The following is a 27,291-nucleotide window of genomic DNA, read 5'->3' as shown; positions in this document are numbered from 1 at the left end:
GGAGCTTTGTCTGCACGTTGAACCTCTATGGGAATCTTCCATAGTGCTACTGTTTGCTTGTCAAGCAGGCTGGTGGTCAACACTTGCTACTCCTCTACAAACATGCGTTTGGTGCCATCTTAGAACATTACAGAAAGAGCACAAAATGCAATAGGTGCGTTTTTCAGAAAATAGTTTTACGTATGTTTTACAGAAAAAACATTGAGGTGTGTTCACAAGTGGTGATTTGTAAATCAAACAGTTTTACTGTACTAAAGTAATACATAATGCTTAAAAAAAGAGAAAATACATAAAGGGATGATACATAAAGGCAAAGACAGATTAAATATAGAGCCACGTCATGATCGCAAACATACCATTGTTTACGTGGAAAACAAATTTATGAAAATATCTTTGAGCAAATGTCACTGATGGTGTAGTGGTACACTCGCCTGACTTTGGTGCAGGCAGCGTGGGTTCAGTTCCCACTCAGTGACGGTGTGAATGTGAGTGCGAATGGTTGTCCGTGTCTATATGTGCCCTCCGACTGACTGGCGACCAGTTCAGGGTGTAGTCCGCCTTTCGCCCGAAGTCAGCTGGGATAGGCTCCAGCGTCCCGCGACCCTAACCAGGATAAGCGGTGTTGAAAATGGATGGATCTTTGAGCAATGGACCATGTGCAAGAAAGAGAAGTTGTTCAGAGCTGACGCACACAATGCAATAGGTCTTCTGACGAACACGGCAGTTGCTGTCTAACTATAAAATCGAGGTACTTTCAGTTCACAAACATACAAACAATTGTTTACATACACATCGAGTATAGAATCGTTTACAATATTGATCATAAACATACAATTGTTTGGTTATTGATCTCAAACCTACAATTGTTCACACTTGATCACAAATATACAATTTACAGTTTTTGATCACAATTACACAGATGTTTACACTTATGTTTTAATCACAAACATACAATTGTTTACAATTATTGACCGCAAAAATACAATTGTTTATGGTTATTGATAAAAACATAATGGTTCACAACTATCCATCCATCCATTTTCTTTACCGCTTATCCCCACTCGGGTCGCGGGCTGCTGGAGCCTATCGCAGCTATCTTCGGGAGGGAGGCGGGGTACACCCTGAACCGGTCGTCAGCCAATCGCAGGGCACATAGAAACAAACAACCATTCGCATTGACATTCACACCTACGGACAATTTAGAGTCTTCAATTAACCTACCATGCATGTTTTTGGGTTGTGGAAGGAAACCGTAGTGCCCGGAGAAAACTCACCCAGGCACGGGGACAACATGCAAACTCCACACAAGCGGGGCTGGGATTTGAACCCCAGTCCCCAGAGCTGTGAGGCAGATGTTCTAACCAGTCGTTTGACACAAAAATACCATGGTTTTGTTACTTGGCACACTTGAGAACAACCTCGGGCACCACATGCTCCTTCACCAAGTCTAAAGCCATTATGATGTGATCACATGTTAGCAGCCCTGTTCTGCTAAATTTCCATTCCAAGGCTCAAATTGTTTGGCAGATGAAGGCTAATTGATTTAGCGTATTGCAAATATAATTAAGAGCAGTAGTGAGAACAGTGATATGTTGACATTTGGGCACGTGCAACAACACAAACGTTAACTAGCGCCTTAATCATGCAAATTGGAAAGCAACAGCCGATTTAATTATCGCCTGGTCGGATCGTTGGCGGCCATTAATTACATCGGGCTTATTTATTCCAATACACACAGCTCGTCCACTAGCGAGGCAATTATGCAGGACAGTGCCACTCTCCCACCTCCTTACAATCCCCCCTCTAACCAACCCAAGTAACTGTGATTCCATCCTGGCTTCATTAAGGGGACGCGTGTAATAAGATTTGAGGGGATGAGGCACAAATGAGCTCCCTGCGTTGAAAGAATGTACCGAGAAGCATCAGAAAGCTTTATCAGACCATCTTTTCCCTGAGTGGCTATGATGGAACTCAGTCTTAGAGTCAAAGAAAAAGTAAAGTAGACCCAACAGACAAACATTTGTGTTTAAAGGTCCCATAGACAAGGGCTTTATCTAATCATAAACATGCAATTGTTTAGTTACTTGGAACAAGTATAAAATAATAACCTTGGAAATATGAGCCACATCCTGCTTTACCATGTCTAAAGACAAATGCGTTATAATCTGAACACAAACATACAATTGCTTTTACAGTAACCAGACATCGGCTGGCTCACAAATGAACAATTGCTTACCATTACTTTGGAATAATGTTATTATCTAATCACAAACATATTACTTTTTACAGTTGGAACAACACAAACGAAAATATACTCGGAATAATGAGCCACGGCACACAGTTCTGAGGACCCAGGTTTAAACCTGGCCTCTCCTGTGTGGAATTTGCATGGTCTGGTCCTGTGCCTGTGTGGTTTTTCTCCGAGTACTCCGGTTTCCTCCCAGATCTCTTTGAAGACTCTAAATTGCCCGGAGGTTTGAATGTGGTTGTTGGTTTATATGTGCCCTGCGATTGGCTGCAGTTCAGGGTGTACCCCGCCTCTCGGCCGAAGATAGCTGGGACAGGCTCCATCACGCCTGCGACCCTAGTGAGGATAAGCGGTATAGAGAAGGGATGGATGGATAATTACCCACAAGCTAATTCCCCTTTTCTAAAGGCAAAGGCATTGCCTGATTCCAAACATACAGTTGTTGAGTTACTAGGAGCAGGGCATTCAAAATAACCTCGCGTAATGAGCCACAGGCTTTTTCACTATGTCTGAAGGAAGAGCAATTATCTGATCACAAACATGCAATTGTTTACAGTTACTTGGAACAGAGGTGTCATAACTGGCAACGGCAGGCTGAATAAACAAATGCAAAGGGTGCCGTGGCTTCAGAGGCTACCACAAAACTGGAAAAAAAATACACCTTTAATATCCTGAAATTTTATTAAAACTTGTTATTGCTATTATCTCTTAAAAAGGCAATGCTGACATAGATTCAGATATAACACAATGCCCAATTAATATTGCAAGAAATGGCAACATATACATAATTTTCAAAGAGAGTGTGACTTGTTTTTGAAAGTAAAGTATTCTTTTTTTAATGGTGGACAACGGAAACCTGGCAACCCGCAACTACGCTACGACTTGGAGTGCAGAGGGCACCTCATGAAGCAAGTGTCATGGAGCTGGGAGATCCTAAAACGATTACCTTACATTTGGATTCAAGGATTATGTTTTTTGATCAAATTGGGAAAAAGAGACTGGCAACATCCAACTCAACAATAAGAGCTGCAACAACTACGACATCTGACTTCATCCATCATTATCCATGCAAGTCAGCTACACTAACTTCACAATTAGATCACTGATAGCTGGTCAAACATTAACTAAGCTTGATGTTGGTTACGCACAGAATTGATAAGAGACTAAAATGATAGACAATATGGAGACTGAAACTGGAAAGTTTGCCATTCATAAACTACGATTGCGAACGTGTTAGTATGTATATATTAACACCACCTTGAGTAGGATTACCTTGTTAATGTGGGACGTCAGCACGTGCGTCACATTTGATGGGACAGATCAGTCCATAAACTAAAGCAAGGCAATGGACTTAACTTCATAAAGGGGCATCATACAAAGTGTACAAATTTAAATTAATTAAATGATCTCTTATTTAGCCATTCACACACACGCTAATATATTTGGGGAAACAGATAGCCACCAAAAACAAAGTACTGTATTAACTTTTAAATGGGATAATTACATATGTTTACTCCCATATAGGATATTTAAAAACTTATCGTCACAGTTACTGCATTGGTAGCTGTAAACACTTACGCAAATATTAGAAAAAAAATTATGTATACCATCTAAATTTCTTTTCACACGCTCAGTTGTCATTCAGTGAGATATTATAGGTGTTAATACACTTTTTTTTGTTATGATCGGTAAAAAAAAACATTTTATTGTCACTCCAATAGACTATGTTGTAACAGAGCAATTACAGTATGTAACTGATTGACTTACATCTTGCTTAAACCAAATAATTACTTGACTTGACATGCTTTAAATTTAGTCAGGATCAATTTGCTTAATTTTTGCTATAGTAACTTGGTTGATACGAGGGTAAAGACAGACGTGCATCTCGTACATTGTGACTTGCTCCTCCCTCTGCAAATAGCTCCGCTGCCTCCAGTTATTTCACACTATGTACTTGCTTAATAACTTGCTTCTGAGCGATTAGCCTCAATATGGCATGCTAATCAGTAAATAACCAGTTTGATATTGCTGTAACTTCGCTGCATGTCTGTCTTAACTATTATAGCTCATTTGTAGCGATCAAAGCTACTGTGTCAATTTCTCCATTGGCTAAATCCACGCTACCAACATACATCCATCCATCCATCCATTTTCTGAGCCGCTTCTTCTCACTAGGGTCGCGGGCACCAACATACAGATCAGAAAAAAAAAATACATGCATAGTCGACATGTATCTACATATTGGGGTTTTCATTTTTATATTTTATAGTAATTAAATTATGTTAAATGTTATTTTACGTTTTACATTATTGAGTGTTGTTATTTTGTAAATAGAAGTTAAAAACAAACTCTTTTTTTAAGGATATGTAAATAGCAAATGAAGGGCTTGGGCTGGACTAATGCATACACTGTTAGACATTTCATAAGGGTTTTTAAACTTGAATTCACATAAAAAATTTTAAAATGTAAAGTGTGAGGTGAGTCGTCTGAATTGGATTCTGGAGTCATGCACAACTTGATACATCGTACTCATACATCAGCTGTAACTTATTATTTGCTCAATACTATTTAATTAGCTTACCTGACTCAGGTGACACTCTGCGAAAGCAGTAATTGGCTCCTGTCTCTTGACCTCGACAATGAGCTTCCTCCAATGGAAACATACTGCTACTACCAAAACCACAAGTATTTAATAGAATCATATACCACAATGCTTTCTTGTAGCAGTGTGGCACTGTTAGTGTTCAGTATATCTGCACAATAGATTTTTATGATCATTCTCCTTCTTGTATTATCATATTTTCTTGCACGTGTCTCTTCTTACATGTGCGTCTTGTTATTTACAACGTAATGTTTAAAGACTGTGGAGCCATAATACAATGCATGCTGGGAAGATATAATACAGTACACTTAGACATTGCTGTAAATTCTATAGTTACTTGCCATGTACCATGCAGTAAAATACTAATGCAACCCTATGGGGGGCACAAGCCAGTGTAAATGATAGGCCGTTCCCAAGCCCGGATAAATGCAGAGGGTTGCGTCAGGAAGGGCATCTGGCTTAAAACTTTGCCAAACCAATATAAGCGTTCATCCTAAGAATTCCATACCGGATTGGGCGTGGATCGGGTTGATAACATCTGCCACCGGCGCCGTCAACGTACAGGGCGCCGATGGAAATTCAGCTACTGTGGGTCAGAGACAAAGGAGAGGTGGAAAGTGGGTTCATCGGCAGAAAGAGAAAATGAAAGCACAGAGCCTAGAACTGAATGTGGGGACTTTGAATGTTGGGACTATGACAGGAAAAGCTCGAGTTGGTTGACATGATGCTTCGGAGAAAGGTTGATATATTGTGTGTCCAGGAGAGCAGGTGGAAAAGCAGTAAGGCTAGAAGCTTAGGGGCAGGGTTCAAATTATTTTACCATGGTGAAGATGGAAAGAGAAATGGAGTTGGGGTTATTTTAAAGGAAGCGTTAGCTAAGAATGTCTTGGAGTTGTAAAGAGTATCAGATAGAGTGATGAGGCTAAAACTTGTAATGGAGGGTGTTATGTATAATGTGATTAGCGGCTATGCCCCACAGGTACGATGTGACCCAGAGGTGAAACATAAATTTTGGAAGGAGCTAGACGAAGCAGTTCTGAGCATCCCAGACAGAGAGCGAGTCATGATGGTGCAGATTGTAATGGACATGTTGGTGAAGGAAACAGGGGTGATGAAGAAGTGATGGGTAATTTCAGCATCCAGGAAAGGACCCTGAAGGGACAGATGGTGGTAGACTTTACAAAAAGGATGGAAATGGCTGTAGTGAACACTTTCTTTCAGAAGAGGCCGGAACCTAGGGTGGATTACATTTTGTGCAGATGATGTAATCTGGAGGAGGTTACTGAATGTAAGGTAGCGGTAGGGGAGAGTGTGGCTAGACAGCATAGAAGAAGATTAAGAAGACAGAGGCAGAGCAGAGAACCATGTGGTGGAAGCTGAGAAAGGAAGAGTGTTGTGCGGCTTCTCGAGAAGAGGTGGACAGGAGGAGCTTCCAGAAGACTGGACCACTACAGCCAAGGTGAACAGAGAGACAGGCAGGAGAGTACTTGGTAGGAAAAGGGAGAATGAGACTTGGTGGTGCAACCTCAAAGTAAATGAACTCATATAAGGAAAAGAGGTTAGCTAAGAAGAAGTGGGACACTGAGAGGACTGATGAGAAAGGAATACATGGAGATGTGACGTAGGACGAAGGTAGAGGTGGCAAAGCCCAAACAAGAGGCATATGATAACATGTATGCCAGATTGGACACAAAAGAAGGAGAAAATGATTATACACTTTGGCCAGACAGAGGGACAGAGACGGGAAGGATGTGCAACAGGTTAGGGTGATTAAGGATAGAGATGGAAATATGTTGACTGGTGCCAGCAGAGTGCTGGATAGATGGAAAGAATACTTTGAGGAGTTGATGAATGAGGAAAATCATAGAGAAAGAAGAGTAGAAGAGGCAAGTGTGGTGGACCAGGAAGTAGCAATGATTAGTAAGGGGGAAGTTAGAAAGGCATTAAAGAGGATGAAAATAGAATGGCAGTTGGTCCTGATGACATATCTGTGGAGGTACGGAAGCATCTAGGAGAGGTGGCTGTGGAGTTTTTGACCAGCTTGTTCAACAGAATTCTAGTGGGTGAGGAAAAGTGTGTTTGGTGCCAAATTCTAAGAACAAGGGTGATGTGCCTAGCTGTGGAACTATAGAGGAAGAAAGTTGATGAGCCACACAATGAGGTTATGGGAAAGAGTAGTGGAGGCTAGACTCAGGAGAGAAGTGAGTATTTGCGAGCAACAGTATGGTTTCATGCTTAGAAAGAGTACCACAGATGCATTATTTACCTTGATGGTGTAGATGGAAAAGTACAGAGAAGGCCAGAAGGAGCTACATTGTGTCATTGTCGTTCTACAGAAAGCTGATGACCAGACCAGTACCCAGAGAGGAACTCTGGTACTTCATGCAGACGTCTGGAGTGGCAGAGAAGTATGTTAGAATAATACAGTACATGTATGTGGGCAGCAGAACAGTGGTAACGTGTGGTAGGTGTGGAATTTAAGGTGGAGGTGGGACTGCATCAGGGATCAGCCCTGAGCCTCTTCCTGTTTGCAGTGGTGATGGCTTGGCTGACGAATGAGGTTAGACTGGAATCCCCGTGGACCATGATGTTCGCAGATGAAATGATCTGCAGTGAAAGCAGCGAGCAGATGGAGAAACAGATAGAAAGCTGGAGGCATGCACTGGAAAGAAGAGGAATGAAGATTAGCCAAAGTGAAACAGAATATATGTGCATGAATGAGAGGGGTGGAGGGGAAAGCGTGAGGCTGCAGCAAGAAGAGATCGCGCAGGTAAAGGACTTTAAATACTTGGGGTCAACAGTCTAGAGCAATGGTTGAGTGTGGTAAGGAAGTGAAGAAAAAAGTCCCAGCAGGAACGGGTGGAGGAAGGTGTCAGGTGTGTTATGTGACAGAAGAGTCTCTGCTCGGATGAAGGGCAAAGTTTATAAGACAGTGGTGAGGCCAGCCATGATGTCCAGATTAGAGACAGTGGCACTGAAGAGACCACAGGAAGCAGAGCTGGAGGTGGCGGAAATGAAGATGTTGAGGTTCGCTCTAGGAGTGACCAGGTTGGATAAAATTAGAAATGAGCTCATCAGAGGGACAGCCAAGGTTAGATGTTTTGGAGACAAAGTTAGAGAGAGCAGGCTTCGATGGTTTGGACACGTCCAGAGGAGAAATAGTGAGTATATTTGTAGAAGGGTGATGAGGATGGAGCTGCCAGGAGGAAGCTCCTAGAGGAAGACCAAAAGAGAAGGCTGATAGATGTTGTGAGGGAAGAAATGAGGGCAGTTGGTGTTCAAGAGGAGGATGAAGGACATAGGCTTACATGGAAAGGGATGACACGCTGTGGGGACCCCTAACGGGAAAAGCCAAAAGGAAAAGAAGAATGCGGTAAAATACTGTAAAGGGATTATACTTTAATTAAATATAGTTTCCACTGCATCACTGGATTTTGGTTGTCATCACACACTAGTAACAGAGAGTTACTATATATTTTTTAATCAATGTTTTTATTCATTGTGGTGCTGACGAGTCACACAAGGAAAACGAGAGCTCTTTTGACTTGCAGAAGTATTCCAAATTGAGCAATTACAAGTAAATGCTTGTATCTAACACAGGTGATAAATTACCAGATAAGGCTGAGTTTAGCTTCACTTAGCATACAGCTGAACTGACCGGGATGTCACTCTATCGCGCTATTGCACGCAACCCACAGTCAGGGTTTCACGAAAACAAAGTACAACATAAATGTAATTCGAAAGTTAAATAAGACACATTCAACAAACTACGGGTAGCATAAACACATTATTCATGTTACTTTAATCCTTATCATTCATCAACAGCGGCACGGTGGACAACTGGTTAGCACATCTGCCTAGCACATCTGCCTCACAGTGCTGAGGACCAGGGTTCAAATCCCGGCCCCGCCTGTGTGGACTTTGGATGTTCTCTCCGTGCCTGTGTGGGTTTTCTCCGGGTACTCTTATTTCCTCCCACATCCCAAAAACATGCGTGGTAGGTTGATTGAAGACTCTTAATTGTCCGTAGGTGTGAATGTGAGTGTGAATGGTTGTTCATATATGCGATTGGCTGGCGACCAGTTCAATGTGTACCCCACCTCTTACCCGAGATAGCTGGGATAGGCTCCAGCGACCCTAGTGGGGATAAGCAGTACATAAAATGGATCCATGGCATTCATCAACATTAAGGATTAACGTCTTTTTTACGGCAACAGTTCAACATTTCATGGCACAATGCATGCAGCACTGCAGCTTCCGCTACAAAATACAGTAACTGTGTGACGTCAACCAAAATCCCATGTTGTAGTGGAAACTGTAGTTGTATAATCACTTTAAAATATTTTACTATATGGTATGTGGTAAATAAATAGTGTTTACAGGAATGTCTAAGAGTATACAATTGTTGCCTATTATTTGGAAAAGAAGTGTTCTGGCTAGTCCATCAACCCTATGACAACGACAGCAGATGATTCCGATGCTATTTTCCCCATGACAAGCCAGTCTACATCAACACTGATGTTAACAATTGTGTTTCGAGCGACAACTTCTCCATATAGTTCTTTAAAGCGCAGTTTGGTGAAAGTGTGTCACTGTAAACATGCGTGAAGTGAAGATGTTTTGGATGGATCCATCCCAACATCTCATGTGGATACTTGGCAACGGGAGGGCGCATTTGAAGACGGACTTGAAATGGCTCACAGCTCTGGCAGCCGCGGGACTGCCGCATTCTTTCTTTTCTCACACCAAGACCAAACCTCACTGGGATTCTCGCTTTCTAATTAATAACTAGCATGTGTGTATGTGTGTGCATGCGCTATTTGAAGTCACACAACCCCGCCTACCCCCCCTCCTCCCCGAATCTTTGGAGGCGACCAGCAATCCTATGGGAGACGCATCAGAGGAACGAAATTCGGAAAAATTGCGACAGCGACATGTAACGACACTTGTTCCTGTGAGCTTTTTACAAAATAACAATTATGTCCAAACATGGAATTCAAGCGAAAGCTTGTTATCCTCTGTCCCAGTTGGATTGATACAAGCATGTAAAACTCCATGTTTTGTTGTTCCTTAATTTTGTTAGCAATAAATTGCCTCTTGCTCTGACTCTATTAATGCAGTTTTTGATCCCACATCTATCGTGACATAAACTAATGAAATTCTTGATGTTAACATTTCCCTTTGGCCTACTAGTTTTACATTTGTATATTTATCCATGAGATGGTGCAATGTTTCCCTATCCAAAGAGTGTGTAACGAAAGTAAAAGTTGAATACAACAATTCACATGCAAAGATGATAATTTTCCAAAATCAAGAGAGCTTGGAGCATAATCCTTAGCATTTTTAATATTTTATTTTACGTGTAAGGCTACAAAAAATAATGACAAATTTGTAACAAAGGACAAACATATCCCATTGAATTATTCATCCATCCATCCATTTTCTGAGCCGCTTCTCCTCACTAGGGTCGCGGGCGTGCTGGAGCCTATCCCAGCTGTCATCGGGCAGGAGGCGGGGTACACCCTGAACTGGTTGCCAGCCAATCGCAGGGCACATACAAACAAACAACCATCCGCACTCACATTCACACCTACGGGCAATTTAGAGTCTCCAATTAATGCATGTTTTTGGGATGTGGGAGGAAACCGGAGTGCCCGGAGAAAACCCATGCAGGCACGGGGAGAACATGCAAACTCCACACAGGCGGGGCCGAGGATTGAACCCAGGTCCTCAGAACTGTGAGGCTGACGCTCTAACCAGTCGGCCACCGTGCCCCATTGAATTATTGTTTTTCTTATTTGCTCCCTTGATGGTGCTAGTTTTCACCCATTCAAAGCATGCAGCAACATCTCACACTTGAAGTGAATGTTAAATACAGCTATCAAACAACGTGATCACCCATCCATCCATTTTCTGAGCCGCTTATCCTCACAAGGGTCGTGGGAGTGCTGGAGCCTATCCCAGCTATCATCGGGCAGGAGGGTACACCCTGAACTGGTCGCCAGCCAATCATAGAAACATAGAAACAAACAACCATTCTCACTCACATTCACACCTATGGGAAATTTAGAGTCGTCAATGAACCTACCATGCATGTTTTTGGCATGTGGGAGGAAACCGAAGTGCCCGGAGAAAACCCACCCAGGCACGGGGAGAACATGCAAACTCCACACAGGCGGGGCCGGGAATTGAACCCCAGCCCTCAGAACTGTGAGGCAGACGCTCTAACCAGTCTTTCACCGTGCCGCTCAAAGTGATCACCATTTTGAAAAATCAATAGGGATTTGACAATATTTTTTGAACATTTTTGAACATTTTGAACATTTTTGTGCATTTTCACTGCTACTGCTACACAAAAGCCAATATATTTATACGACAATATCCCACTGAAAATTTCTTTTTTTATACTACATTCATCCTAAAAACAATATCAAGCATCCTTCATGTTAATTTGAAATTTGAAATTTGTCCAGGAGATCCACCGATTCAAAGCATGCAGCAGAATTTTATGGACTATATATGTATTTTTTATTTTTTTATTTTATTAAGGTAAGCAATTGAGAATAGAGTCTCCTCTACAATCCTGACCTGGCTGCATTGTAAAGGAGAATCTAAGATAATTGCAAATTTGCTGCATGTACAGTGGGCAGCTTTTGTTTTCAAAATCGAGCTTTGAGCAAAAATCTTGACTACATACGAATACAATTCTTTAAGATTTCAATTAGAATATTTACATTTGTCCAACAATCTGTGCTTCTGTTTGCCCATTCCAAGTATGCGGCAAAAAGCAACTTTTACAATTTTCTGCAAGGGTCCCTCACAACTTAAATGAGAAGCTCATGTCACAGTTTTGACCGTTTGTATTTCAGCTCATTGAATATGAGTCAAACCCATTAGCGTGACTAATGCTTTTTTTGGCTAAATGAAAATATTTGTACAGGCTTGTTCTTCAGTCATTAATTAGCGCACGATAAACTCAAACTAAAATCTCCTCCAATTCGACTTTTGCTGGTGTTCTGCCAGATGACAGCAACGTGATTTATACCGCTGACAACACGCCGTAACCGATGATCGATTCCTTCGCTCCTCAAGACCGTCTCCTTGCCGCTAACTTTAATGCTGTCTGATTATCAGGGTGGGGAGGGGGTGTGTATGGTGGGGGAGCTCACGGTGGCTAAATTACTCTCCCGTTTAATGCACTGACCTTCTCATTTGCACCACATCTGCTTCCGAGAAAGGTGATTTGGAATGATGAGTTGGTCTCCGATAACGTCAATAGACGTCTTTTTAACCATCTTCTGAAATAATACAATGTTAATACAAAAAGCATTAAAAATGTCACCTCATGAGAATGATGCATGGGGAAAGTGACATTTGAGTGCATTGAAGCAACTGCTTGTGGTTTTAAAACAAAAAAAAAAGCTGTGTGGAAAAATGAGAATTTGGACTCTTTCACATTGACTAGGACAATTTTGAAAAATCATTTGGGATCTTGCACAGAAACAATAGACCAGGTAATTCATTATGAGGTGCTATATAGGCCAAAAATAACATTCACCGTATTTTCCGCACCATAAGGCGCACCGGATTGTAAGGCGCAGTCTCAATTACGGGGTCTATTTCTGTACTTAAGCCATACATAAGGCGCACCGAATTATTCGGTGCATGCTAAAACCAGGTAACGGAAGCAAACAGTGAGTTTGGTTTAACTTTATTCTCCTACGTATTTAAAAATACACTCACATTATTTTTTTATCAATCTTTTGTCACAAATCCATCAAAGTCCTCATCTTCTCTATCTGAATTGAACTGCTGGGTAATTTTGCCATCAAACATGCCGGGTTCCCTCTCGTCATTGTCGGAGTCAGTCTCGTTGCCGAGTGGCTGTTCAGCAATGATGCCGGTTTTCGCGAAAGCTCGGACAACAGTCAAAGCAGATACCTTAGCCCAGGCATCCATAATCCATTCACATATGGTGGCGTAACTTGCCTCCCAGTCGTAGTAAAGGTGTGTTCGCCATCTCTCATCCATCGCTCCCATGCCACTCGCAACTTCACTTTGAATGCCCTGTTTACACCAATGTCCAATGGTTGGAGTTCTTTTGTTAATCCTCCCGGAATGATGGCTAGCTCCGAATTCATTTGCTTCACTTGGTTTTTCACAGTAGCGGTGATATGGGCGCGCACGGAGTCGCAGATCAACAGAGACTGTGATGTGTGGAAAAAAAACATCCGGTCTCTACATACACCTCTCTCAGCTACTCTCACATTTTCTCCTCGTCCATCCAGCCCTTTTGATTGGCCTTAACGATGACTCCGGCTGGAAACCTCTCTTTTGGCAGCGTCTTCCTCTTAAAAATTACCATAGGTGGTAGTTTCTGTCCATTACCGTGGCAACCAAGAACAACAGTGAAAGCCGACTTCTCATGCCATATGGATACCGTGCTGGTCCCCTTTTCCTCCACAGTATAGTTCACGGGGATGTCAAAAGTGAGAGAGAGAGAATTCGTCTGTGTTGGTGATGTGGTTGGGCTGGATCTTTCTGTCGGTAATCTTGTTGCAGCAGTAGGTGCGGAAGATGGTCAGCTTTTCTTTGTAATCCGCTGGCAGTAGTCTTTGCAGGGATGGCAAGATGGCGCCTTTTCATAAAACGAAAGCACCAAGACGGACCTCCTTGAAAGTGTTTGATCTTCATGTCTTGTGCTATCGTTATTGCCTTCAGTCGAATGGTGACTGTAGAGACGCTTCTCCCGGTTGTTCTTTGGTCAAGGATCCATTGTTCAAGTTGGTCTTCCAACTCTGGCCACCTCGCCTTGTTTCCGCAGAAACTTTTGTCTTCTTAACTTGGTTCATTCTCCTGCTTCCCCCACTTCCGAACCATAGATTCATTGATTTTGAATTCTCTCGCGGCTGCTCTATTCCCATTTACAACCGCGTAACTGATAGCCTGTAGTTTGAATTGTGCCTCGGATGCATGTCATACCTACCGGAGGCGTGGCAGAGGTAAGCGTACGTAGCTTTACGTAATGTTCTATAATTGGTTTATCGCTGCCAGAATATATAGTGTACGTATTACGTCCCTATGTCGGCGGGAAATGGTCCCACAGTCAATCAAGCGGAGCGCTTACCAAAATTGCACAACAACATTTTTACAGATTTTGGAACTCAGTGCACACGTAAGGTGCACAGGGTTAAAAGGCGCACCGTCAAATCTTTGAGAAAATTAAAGGCGTTTAAGTGGGCCTTATAGTGCGGCAAAATACGGTACCTCTCATATACACCAAAAACAAAACTTATATAACACACCCAAAAAACTCACACAGGCGCGCACACACACACACACACAATCTCGGGCACACACACACGAAAAAAAATCCCTCAAGCACACTAAAAAACTTTCACATTCACCAAAAAAACTTATCACACCCAAAAAAATTTGGATGCAACCAAATACTCTCACCTTCACTAATAAAAAAAAAAAAACTCTCAAAGGCACTGATAAACCTTTCACATACACTAAAAACTCTTACATGTGCTAAAAAAAACCTCTCCTGCTCCCCCCAAAAATACTATAACACTCACCAGAAAACTATTCACACCAAAAAAAACGCTTTACTGTACATACTCAGCCTGTAACTGCATTTCTGTTTTTTTATGTCTTAATATTGTCAGTAATAAACTTCTTTTTACACTTGTATGACATTTACAGTAATAATGTAAAAAAAAGAGAGAGAAGAAATGCAAATCCCATTCATCATCGATTTCGTAGACGTCGCATCAGCAGCGTGTATCTCATTTTTGTGCAAATCCAAGGCTCGCTTGCTGCGCGTTTGCCAATTTGGCAGACCGGTCTGCGCCAACGCTGGGCGTACCGGCGCAGCGAGTGTATATCCTTTGACATCCGGCAGGTGCAGTTACAATTTGGTGGCAGAAACTCAGTCTAAAGTTACACCTGCTCAGACCACGCCTAACTGCTGGTGCAGGCTAGACCGCTGGGCTAATGCGATTTGGGTCAATTTGTTTGGGGCACAGGCAGACAGATTCTGAGATCCGCGGACACATTTAAATTGCCAGCGGTTAAAGGTAATGAGAGGGGTTGCTTTGATTGGCAGTGAATGAAGTCTACTGTAAGCACTCCTACAGTGGCGCAGCCCATCCACTCTCGGATCCGCTGGGCTGTGCTGTTCTACAAAATTACCAGCACTGGTCTAACCCGCCCCTGGCGCACAGTTGCGCCGCTCGCTGTGCTGGATTTACGACATTCATGAAAACAGGGCCCCGATGTTTTACTGTTTTATGCATTAATATTGAAAGTGGAGAACTTACACTCCTATGACAATTAATAATGTCAATCATGTTACATAGTTGTCAATACTTGATTTTATACTTAGGACTGTTTCTCTATTTTTGTTTGTCAAAATTGTTGTTTAAATTATTTTATGCTTGTTTGACAATCTGTGAAATAAATCATGCCTTTTTCATAAAACGTAAGACATTTCCTACAGTTTATGTGTTAATATTGTCAGTGGTTAACTTCATTTTATCCTTGCATGCCAATTAATAGTGTTTAAAAAACACATTTGCCCTTGACCTTGGCTTATGACATTTGATTTGATGGCATCCCTCTACAATCAATAGTATTCCTGTCACTGTACAGTAATTCCCATGTTGGACTCCAGCTGCCCAAATAATACAAAGTAAAGGCCAAAATTGATATTGTATTATAGTAGCAGGCAGCGGGAGGTGAGATACCTCGTTTTTATTTTCATGTTCTGTGAGCTGAGGTAAGCCACGGGAAGAATACGACACCAACAAAGACTGCCAAGTCCCCTTTCTTCACCACCTCTAAACAACCGCCAAACTCTCACGCTGCTGTCTCGTCGCCAGTGAACGCTAGAGGGCGCCCACAACAGCGCTCTCACGGTCTCTCGCTCTCTTTCTGGTACACGCACGCCCCCGCGCACGCACGCACGCAAGCACACGCACAAAAACTCTCTCTCTCTCTCTCTATCTCTCTCTCTCTCTCTCTCTCTCTCTTGCTCTCTCTCTCACACACGCACGCACATTTACTAAGACCACTTTTTGAATGGCTTAAAATACTTCGCTTGATATTGAGCAAAGATAATAATGTTTGTAGTCATTATTTACTTTATTTTTTAATTTACTTTATTTATTCATCAAAACAAGGTAATGATAACAAGAACAATATGATAACAATAACAATAATAATGACACTAATTGAGAGCATACATTTAATTTACAAATGAAAGCAGAAATTAAATACATAATATAATTTGTAAATTTTAATCTAAATAATTTTTTTCCCAATATTTTTTGTGGGATTCTCAAAGGTGAGTTGAAACATAATGTACAAAATTTTAAATACATGAAAAGAATAATAATGATGTACATCAGTTGCACATGATTAAAATGCGTTAAACATACATACATACATAATATAGTACTTTTTTTCAGTCTACCACTAAAATAATAATAATAATATGATTAATAATAAACATTTAATAAAAAATATGTAGACTTCTCAAAACATTCTTTCAGTTAAAGCATATAATTGCACTGAAAGAATATAATAATAATAATAATAAATCATCATCATCACTATCATAATAGTAATAGTAGTAGTAGTAATAATAATAATCATCATCATCATAATAGTAGTAGTAGTAGTAGTAATAATAATAATCATCATCATAATAGTAGTAGTAGTAATAATAATAATAATTATCATCTTCATCATCCGAATAATAATAATAATAATAAAGTGCTTTTCATGTACCATATACACTTATATACTTATACTACACTTAATTTATTTCAGGTATCCCCATAGACTGCAGTCCAGTGGTCATTTTAGTGTGCGCATGTGTGTCTCCTCTCACGCTATCAAATGACAGCCGGCTCGTGTTTGCGCGCCAGTAATGAACTCGCCCCCCCCCCCCCCAAAAAAAAAAAAAAAAAAAAAAACTAGCCTGTTCACTATAAATAAGGACAATCATTCAAGTGCAATGCTACGTTTTGCGCTCAGTTTTGACCACCGCCACCTTTGCGCGTTCATTTGCGCGCCTGTTGACCCAATGAGCAGCGCAAGGGAGAGAAGGAGGGAGAGGAGGGGAGAGGCGAGGGGGTGTCTCTCTCGCTCTCGCTCTCACGGGTCTCTCTCTCTCTCTCTCTCTTCAATCTACTCTTCCTCACTCCTCTTCTTCACTCCTCCATCCGGCCAGTGAGCTGTCGGAGCTCTCAACTCGGAGCTTGACGAGCCGCGCAAAGGATTTCTCCATTTTTTTTAATGAAAAAGTCTGGGCGGCAAATTGTTCATTTCCCCGCCATCTCGTGAACACTGGAGTTGCATTTGTTTTTTTTCTTTCTTTTTTTTAAGGACCGCGTTGAAAATGAAGCAGCAGAGAAGAAAAATGCAAGTGTCACTAGTAAGTAAAAGCCGTCGTTGTGATTTAGGCAGCCGCAACTTGAGCGATCTCCTGGTTTTGCGCGCGCCGAGCGCACCTGCTGCTCGCCCCGCAACGAACCTCAAACTTCACGTCAGGCAGTCCGTGTGTTCGCCGAACGCCGCGCTGCCTTTTTTTCGCGTGAATTCCGCGCCCCAACTTTAGACTGAAGCGATCTGCTGCCAGGCTTTTCCCCGCCGAAAGCTAAAAACACTCAAAAGTCAAGCGAGCGTTAGTGCGTCGGGCACCTTGGACAGCTGCCTGGCTCGGCGGGGGAGCTGTCCGGTGTCCGTGGTGCTGAAAGTGATCCGCTCACTCACTGAATCCAAATATGAGGAAATGCACAATTTCGCTTTAGTCTATTTGTATTTGATACTTCTTTAGTCTTCCAGATCCATTCCTACCTTCTTGCATTCAAGTATCCAGCAGGAGATTTTTCACCCATTCCCAATGTCCCGCATCGACTCTCTGTGTCCGGAGTCTTCCTGTCCTTGATGTGATACCATTTACCGGGATTCTTCACCCGTTCCCGGTCTCCTACATCCAGCATCATGAAGCCCCCCGACAACCCCATTTCCAGCAACCTGTGCCAATTCCCATCTGTTCCTAGAGTCCGTAGTGTCTTCCATCCACAGTATACCCCATCACTCCCTAGTACTTTTCACTCATTCCCTCGTATACGATATCCAGCATACTGTATATTTCATCTTTTTCTGGCGGAAATTTGCCCATTCCTTATCCTTGCATCCATCATCCGTCCCTGGTGTCCCACATCTACTCCGTGTTTTTTGTCTATTGTAACCCGTATCAGTCGCTAGTATTTTTCACCCATTCCACAATATTAAATATCTCGTAGCTTATATCTTTCACCTTTTTAAAAATTGGTGAATTATACCCATTTCCAAATTTGTCCCAGTGCCCAAACCATTTGCAGTAGATATTTCATGTCACTCATTTTTTTGTTGCCACCCATCCATTCGTATATTTTACATTATCCCAAGTGACTTATGCACATGTACAAAATTCTTCCCATAACATACCCCATTTCTAGTGCGCTACTTTCGCTCTCAGTGTGTCCTTAGATTTTTGTTTTACCCAACCTCAGTATCCAGGATTCCGTATATTTCAAACTATTCCAGGTGACTTATTACAGTTTCCAAAATCCTTCCCGATCCTTAAACTACAGTATTTCCAGTTCCCCATTTCCACTCCCAGTATTCACTGTCCATAGTCTCCACATCGCTGCAGCCTATTCCAGGTGAAATATTCCCATATCCAAAATCTTTCCCTATCCCTGAAGCATTTCACTGTCCTGAATTCATTCCTTGACCCCATCTCGGCGACACATTGGTCCCATTTTCACCCATCCTCAGTATTTATTCCAACCTTTTCCAACAATTTGTAAACAATCCCATAATCCTGCAAGATTCCTAGTGTCCCGCTTCTACTGGCAGTGTCTTCCAGTACCCTCACGCAAGATTTTTCACCCATCTCCAGTATCAGTCATATAGCATTCCCCGTTTCACCCTTTTCCATCAACTTGAGACCATTCCAAAACTCTTGCCCTATCCCTTAACAATTGCCAGTGTCTTTCTGTCCATAATATCCTGCATCACTCCCTTGTAATTTTTAACCTGTTCCGCAACATTCCTAAAATCCTTGTATCTCCCCAGTCACCCCGCATCCATCTATTACCATTATTTTCACTTTCCCTGCATACTGCACTACTCCTCCGCATCTTGCTCTATTTCTTATATTCACATCCATTCCCAGTGTGCTGCCCCGCCAATAAATCATGTGCCTATTCCCAAAATCATGCATCAGTTCCCAGAAAACCTTAACCATTCCCAGTATCCAGAAAGCAAGTTGTCTTCTGCATCCATATTTTCCCAGTATACTGCGTCCCGCAATTCTTGCATCTAGCACATAATCACCCTTGACCAGCCGGAGTATGTTTTCTTTTCCCAGTACCCTGCAATTTATTTCTCACATCCAGCATCAATATCTCACCCCAAATCCTTAACCCATTTCAAGAAAACCTTAAACCATTCCACTGCCCCATAGCCATGTAGTGTCGCTCAACAATTTTCACAGTCTCCTGCATACCTTTATCTGCATCCAGCACCAGTATCAGTACAGTGTTCTGTACTCCGTATTCTTCTTTCAGTACTATAACTTCTTTCTCTTACATCCTGAATTCTGCCTACGATACCAGTATTTTCCGGGTATGCTACACCCCTTTATCCGTGTCAAGTATATGTATATTTTCCTAATACTCTTCATACTGTATTTTACCTCCAGCACCAGTATCATTTCCTCGTCTCTTGTATCCCTGTGTTCAGCATCCAGTACCAGTATTATTTCTCACTATCCTGCACCCCTATATTTGCATCCAGGGCCATGATATTTTCCCACTATCCTGCATTCCGTATTCTGCCTCCAGCGCCAGTATGTTTTCCTTGAATCTGGAAACTGCCTCCACATCTTTTCCCAGTATCCCACTCCCGATTTTCCTGCATGCAGCACCAGCATCTCTTCCCTAACCCCCTATCTTGAGCCCCATCCATCTCCAGGCAGTAGCAGCACGGCTCACTCCACACTTTACGATATTGCAGTTGGCTGGAGGTGCAGTAGGCTGCCACTTATTGTCTTTGGAAGTGCCTCACCGCAGAGAGGTGTATTACTCTCCAACACAGTGACATGCACTGTGTGTGTGTGTGTGTGTGTGTGTGCGTGGTCGTGTAGTCGTGGTATGAGAGTTAGGAGATCTAACAGTGGCCCCGTGGTTCTTCTTTTTCCGTGTGTCAAGTTAGAGGAGCCGAAGAATGAAAATGCCATTTGAGAGATGCTACTGATTAAATCCACTCTGTTATTAAAAGATCAGAGTGATGCCGATGTAAAAAGATGCAATATTTTAAGAGGCTGTGTATAAAAAGCGTGTTCCGGTCGCCAGTGTATTACGGCTGCCTCTTTACAATAAGAGCAGCCCCTCGTGAAGGCTTTGTAAATTGGTCGTTAATTAGTTTAACGCCGTGTAAAAAAAAAAAAAAAAAAAAAAAGCCGCTAATAAACCTGCGAGAGCTTATTTGATAAAAAGGCTCTTGCCGCCAAATAGTGAGCTTGCGTTTAGCTGCACAGCTTTTTTTGCCTGCTACGCATAGCGGTGTAGCTCATGAATAAATCATGTTATAGTTGTTTTAGACTCTCACTTAGGCTTCCTTAACAAGAAAAGGGTTACGTAAGACATTAGCCAAATAGTAAGCCTACTCCCAAATTGCTTGCTTGAAAATTCATTTATAAATGCACTATAATTATATAAATCAACTTTACTCCACAAATGCTAAGCACACAAGGTGAAATTAATTTCCTAAGACCAGGAAAAGGGACTTGGTGCTTGCCAAATAATGAGCTTGCCTCTAACTACAATGCTTTGCCTCGTCTACATCACGATGTTGCTCATGAATAAATAATGTAATAGACTTTAGCTGTTTTTTTATTTTCACTACGGCTCATTTTACAGTATATAAGAGTAGAAGTGGCAGTAGCCAACTTGCCTAATAGTGAGCCCACTCTAAAAAAATGTTGAAAAGTCATTCATCAATCGTCATGGGGTGGCAGTAGCTCATCTGTAAGGACTTTGGCTTTGGAACTAGAAGGCATAGTTCAAGTGCCGCTGCGGACGCAATGTAAAAATGGCAAATAGTTGTTCGAGAGATGCTAGTCTGCTCCCTGGCTACTGTCGAGGTGCCCTTGAGCAAGACATCATCCCCATTACCCCAGCTCAAGAGGTGCAGCATTGTTTGCGTGCCCCTTTCACATCTCTCCTTGCGCGCCTGCATGTGTGATTTGGTTCGACTGTATGTGTGTGGTGTGCAACACAAATATAGAGCAGGGTGCGTATTGAATTGCCCCTTGAAGGATTATAAAGAATATGATAAATACAAAAATATATAATGCCTTTATTGGACAAACGTTAACGCACACAAGGACAAGTTGATTTGATAAGAATCGCAAAAGTGCTTGCCAAATAGTGAGTTTACTTTTTTGCTGCAACGCTTTGACTGGTATGTATAGTGGTATAGCTTGTGAACAGATTTGAATTGTTCACGACTGTTTTAGGCTCCCATTTACATAAAGTTAAAATGTGTCAGTAGCCAACTTGCCAAATAGTGAGCCACACACGAATGTTACTCAATCATTTTGAATGAGGAAATTTGGTTTGAACAGCACAAGTGACCTGGTGCTTGACAAATCGTGAACTTGCATTCTGGTATATGTAGGCGTGTAGTTCATACAAAAATAATGTTTTACACTCTCACTCAGGCTCCCTTTTTGCCAGTATTTAACAAAAGAAAAGTGAAAGTAGTTGAATTGAAAAGTGGTGAGTCACACAAAAACGCTTAAGTCATTCCTAAATGTTCCTTCATAATTGAATTCAATGTTTTTTTCAATAAATGTTGAGCACACAAGAACAATGTGTTGTACTATACAACTATAAATCTGCACTACACAATATGAAAAATTATAAAGCGCTTTTGCGTGACTTGGCACGTTCGTTAAGGTTTTATAAATGGGTTATTAACACTTTACAAACGCTAACTAAACATTTGTACATGACCTACAACAGTTAAACTGATGGCTTAGTTATTCTGTTCAGTCTTTAAATAATAGGTGTCCATTTCAGCATTTATAACTATAGCCAAAGGGAACATTACAGCAAAGCGTATAAAATGCATGAGGTACTACCTTTTATAACTAATGTTTAAAATATATATATATCATATTCTTTATGAGGCCTCAAGGGGAAAATTCACTTTACTCTGCTGTATACCGTGTATATTTTGTTGCACACCACACAGTGACGCAGACCACGCACGTATGCACGCGCATGCATGCAGGGAAAGACGGCAGATAGATGTTGGAGGGGGATAAGTTTCGGTGCCTTGCTCAGGGGAACTTTGACATTAGTCAGTAATTTCTTTAACTACTAATTATTTTTGTCGGGCACGGAACTTGAACTGTTACCCTCTGATTTTAAAGTTCGAGGCCTTAAAGATGAGTAACTGCCATTTATTTTAATTATTGTATTGATTGATTTATATTTACTTGTTTTATTATTTTGTATCTGTAATTGTATTTATTTATTTATTTATTTTGTGTTTATATTTTATTATTTTAGTTGTCATTATTATGAATTTATTTATTTGTATTAATCTCTCTGTATTTACTTTTTTCTATTTAATATTTTATTTATTTTGTATTAGTTTTAAGAATATTTGTATCGTTTTTTTATTGTGTATTAATATGTTTTCATTTATTTTTGTATATGTTTTTTATTATTTTGTATTCGTTATTTGTTGTACCTATTTCTTATTGGTATAATATTTTTGATTTGTTGGTATTAATTCATTCTTTTGTATTTATTTTCATGTTTTTATTTATTTAGCTTTTATTTATGTATTTTGTATTAATTTGTTCTCATTAATTATTTATTGTCAATTCCTTTCTAGTTTTTATCATATAGAATTTTGGCATTGTCTACTATTTTTTCCTATTTTTCAATCCTTTATTTATCTTTTATTTTATTTTGAATTATTTTACATTTTATTTATTTTAAAAAGCTGTTCTAATAAAAAGTTGTTTGTTTTATTGCTGTTTTTTTCAATGAGCAAGTATTAATAACAACGCATTAACACGTTTTCAGTCCTTACTTACACTGGTTATAACACGACACACAGCTTTCTTAATGTTGTTAAAAAAAAAAAAAAAAGAAAGAAAAGAAAAAAAGACAGGTTCAGTTTTAGGGGTATTAACCTACAAGATTTTCCCTCTCTGCTTTAGGTCTCCCCCTCGGAGTAACGCCACGCTGGAAGCCTCGTCGCTATGGAAGGCCCTGCTGAGTGACCTTTCGTGCCAGTAACCTTTTGTTGACTGTCTGAGGAGCCATCCATCTGCTTGACGAGAGTTTCTGTTGTCAAACAAACAAACAAACAAACAAACAAACAAAGAACAACAGTGTCGAGGATGTGGAGGAGGTTCGAGGAGATGCCGAAGGATGTGCGCATGTCCTTGCTGCTGGTGTGGATTACTTTGCTTCCCTGCATGTCAATGATCCCCCTCGGAGCCGCTGATACTGCAGCCGGTCCCGACGAAGGACAGCGACTGCTGAGCCGAGCCAAGAGAGGATGGGTTTGGAACCAAATGTTTGTGCTGGAGGAATTTTCTGGACCCGACCCAATCCTGGTTGGCAGGGTGAGTGGCGGCCTTTGTCGTCGTTTATATTAAGCTCGCTTATCGTGCGAGAACATTAATTCGGACGTTTGAATGCTCTCCCTCCCGTCGTCTCCCGGTGGACGCAGGGAGAATTTCTGGTTGTCATGGGGAAGCAAAGATATGGAAAGCTCTTTCTTGGTGATGATTAAACTCTCCATCATGTCCTTCACACAAGGCTACCAAAAAACATTGCTAAGGATTATTTATGTTTCCAGCAAGTGAGTAAAGCAAGCTAAGCAGCTATACTGTCCCGTTCCTTTTACATTGCTCACGTCCGTTTATGTTCACAATAGGTGACTAAAATGTAGCTAAAGATTGTGTACATTCCCTGTCCCAAGATTTCCCAACAAGTGAGTAAAATATTCATTTCTTTTAAATTCTGAAGTAAGGTTTGTTTATGTTCCCGAAAAGCAAATAAAACATAGCTAATGTTGTGAAAAACGTTGGTTTACGTTCACAAAGAGTGAGTAAAATCTAACTAAGGTTAGTTCACATTCCTGAAAAGCAAGTAGAGCCTACCCAAGTTAGGCGGACATTCCCGACGAGTGACTAAATGGAGCTACGGCTGGTTTATGTTAACGGGAAGCACATAAAACACAGCTAATGTTGGTTTATGTTCCCAAAAAGCAAGCAAATGTAGCTATGGTTGGTTTATATGAATAACTCAGCTCAACTAAACCACTTTTATTTACTGAGAATTTTAAAAACAACCACAGCTGCACACAAAGAGCTGTACATTGTGTAAAACAGTTAAACATAGGACAATTAACACAATAAATAAATAGCAATGTTAAAAACAATAAAAACATTAAAACACTGAAACTGTCTCCTGCTGTGTTGAAAGCCAAAGAATAAAAATGTGGTATAAGATGAGTTTTAAAAATGTTCTCAACAAGTTGGTGAAACGTAGCTGTGGTTAGTTTACGTTCCCAATAAGCGTTTAAAAAATTGGTTTACCAACGTACATTAACTGGTGGTTTATGTTTCCAATAGGTGAGTAAAATGATGGGTTCTGTCACTAGAAACCTAGCAAGGAAAGCATTCCTAAGCTCGTTTTACTGTACATTCCACACAAATGAGGAAAAATGTACCTAAGGTTGGTTTATGTTTCAAAATGTGAGTAAAACTTTATTATTGTTCCCAAAAGTAAATAAAATTTTGCTTTATGCTCCCGAAATGCGAATAAAAAATAGCTACAGTGGGTTACGTTGCAGCTAACAAAATGTGAACAAAATGTTGGTTTATGTTACTAAAAAGCGTGTAAAGCATAATTAAGGTTGACAAGTGAGTCAAATCTTGCTTTACGTACCCAAAAAGCAAATCAAATGGAGATAAGGATTTTTTTCTTTTAGGTTCCCAAAAAGTGATTTGCCGTACGTTGTTGTAATTTAGTATAATTTGATGAGAAGGTATTTTCACCTGACATATTATATTGGGTAAAACGTCACCGTTTCTGTCAGCGTTCCAGGGTGATCGTTGTTTTCCACCACGGCGCACGCAGAACCACGGGCTAATCCTGCAGATCAGACCACCTGTTCTCTGGCCCGCCTGGAGGTGTCAGGCTGGCCAAAGCAGCTTGTTCGCAGCTCTTTCTGGGCCTCACCTGCGGGGGGAGTCGGCCCGGCTGGCACATAGCGTTCCACTTGGCCTGTGTTGTTCATCATAACTGGTGGCTTCCATTTTCTTCTTCATTATATTGTGTTCCAACCTGCGCTTTCGCCCTTCGGCCTCGCTTACGTTTTGTGTTGCTTTTCCACAGCGTTGTCATATGGTCACATCAATTAAACATTGGCCACCATGCGGGACTTGCACCTGTGTGGTTATGTGTGTGTGTATTTGTGTTACCCTTTAAATACGGCGCAAACACAAAAACGCTGTTAAGTGCCGCATTAATTTTTTAGGGCCAGTCAATTAGGAAGCCTCTGATGGCTTTGACAATGGCTGCTCCTCACAAGGATGGAACTTACAAACAAACAAATGAAAACCAAGGAGGTTTTAAGTGTGCCAGACTGTCTTGACTGTATTAGTTTACCATTGCTATGATGTACATCAAGTGAAGTCATTGTGCGTTTTTACAAGAACGAGGGAGCAGATCGGATTTAAACGGCCTTTAAGAGTTCCAAGGCATTGTAAAATGACATCATCAACACACTGATTACACAGTACCTTCATGCCTGCGACACACCACCTAAATACGGACTGCACACCACCTGCTGGCTGACTACATGCTCACCGCATACTGATTACAGGCCAGCAACTGACTTCAGGTCACTTACATGCTGACTACGCCATCTACACAATAATTACATGCAAGCTACATACTGTCGACACACTTGCTAGACATCACTTACATATTGACTACATGCAGACAAAACACCTCTTACTGGGTGACTACACTACACTCTGAGTAGACGCCACATACAGTACCTACTGACTAGTGCTACGAGCGTGTGCTAATTCGAGTTCAGTCGCGAGTGTGGCAAAAAAACAAAAAACAAACGCTGAGTCAGAATTTAAGGATTCGAAAAAAGTGAATCAAAGCATAACACGATCTGCCCCGCCGTACTTAATTCCTTTGTTTTATGGCTGCCATTTCGATTTACTGCGCAGTTGTACAGTAGCTTCCAAGTCCTGCAGTTTATCATGAATCACGGATGCACAAACAGTAGCCATCGCCCCCGAGACGATAATCTCCATGGAACGAGACGTCCGATGGCTGTGCCCGAAGAGCAGCATGGATGTTCATGACTGCAATTGCTGGAGAATTAATGGGAGAAAGTTGTGCAAGATTACTCATGACATCATGGCAGATAGATGCGAGCAGCTAACTAGCGACTAATGTTCTCAGCCAGCGTGGATTTACGCATTTTACGGCACTGAGACCAGCCAAAACAGACGATAACGGTGAGGGATCCTGTTTAAAGTGTTTTGGCAACCTCTTTTGCCAAAATGTGTCAGCGTACCCTCTTTCTGGTGTTGACCCAAAATCTGCGACCCCCAAAAAAGCTGCCAGGACATTCACACTCACATTCACACCTACGGGCAATTTAGAGTTGTCAATTAACCGACCATGCATGTTTTTGGGATGTGGGAAGAAACCGGAGTGCCCGGAGAACATGCAAACTCAGAACTGTGAGGTAGACGCTCTAACCAGTCGGCCACCGTGCCAGATAGTTTTCAAATAATCAAATTTGATTTTACTTCTTTGACAATGACGTCTTTATTTCAAAATAGTACAAGGAGTAACAATTTGATTGTGATTCGCTAGTCATTCGTTACTGTCAGTGTGAATAGCGATTGGGGATTTAGACAGCGAGTTCGAGCTCTACTACTGACTATGCACGACCTGCTGACGAAATGCTACCTACACACTGACTGAATGTCACTTACTGACTGATTATATGCCATCTACACACTGACTATACACTACCTACTGTACGTACTAACTAGATGACACCTACACTAACCCAAGTGGCTGACTAGACTCCACGTCCTACATACTGACAGCACACTACCAACTGGCTGACTGCATGTCACCTACATGCTGAGTATACTCCACCTACACGCTGACTGGACTAAGATTTTGCAGAGTACTGTATGTAGGTGGACACAGTGAAGAGCTTGATAAGTGCGCTCTACTAATGTTTGTTGGCTGCAGCGTGAAATTCTCTGCAGACTGTGAAGAGGGGGTGTAAAAAAAAAAAA

General features: G+C 41.4%; 1 protein-coding gene across 4 annotated transcripts in view; it reads left to right on the top strand.

The window, feature by feature from the left end:
* cdh8 (cadherin 8) overlaps positions 1–27,291 on the top strand; it is a 253,702-nt gene that overhangs the window by 49,071 nt on the left and 177,340 nt on the right. For 2 of the 4 annotated variants that reach the window (XM_061765342.1, XM_061765340.1), the window contains exons 1-2: positions 16,977–17,295; positions 23,155–23,565. In XM_061765342.1, coding sequence (XP_061621326.1) covers positions 23,338–23,565 — 228 coding nt within the window. In that variant the 5' untranslated portion in view covers positions 16,977–17,295; positions 23,155–23,337. Of the gene's footprint in view, positions 1–16,974; positions 17,296–23,154; positions 23,566–27,291 lie in introns of those variants that run through there. The other 2 variants (XM_061765343.1, XM_061765341.1) reach the window with 2 other exon arrangements.

Source organism: Phyllopteryx taeniolatus, chromosome 2 (genome assembly GCF_024500385.1).
Source record: "Phyllopteryx taeniolatus isolate TA_2022b chromosome 2, UOR_Ptae_1.2, whole genome shotgun sequence".
In the NCBI taxonomy this organism is placed as follows: Eukaryota; Metazoa; Chordata; class Actinopteri; order Syngnathiformes; family Syngnathidae; genus Phyllopteryx; species Phyllopteryx taeniolatus.
The sequence above is the reverse complement of the archived record's forward strand: the minus strand, read 5'-3'. Positions and strand labels throughout refer to the sequence as shown.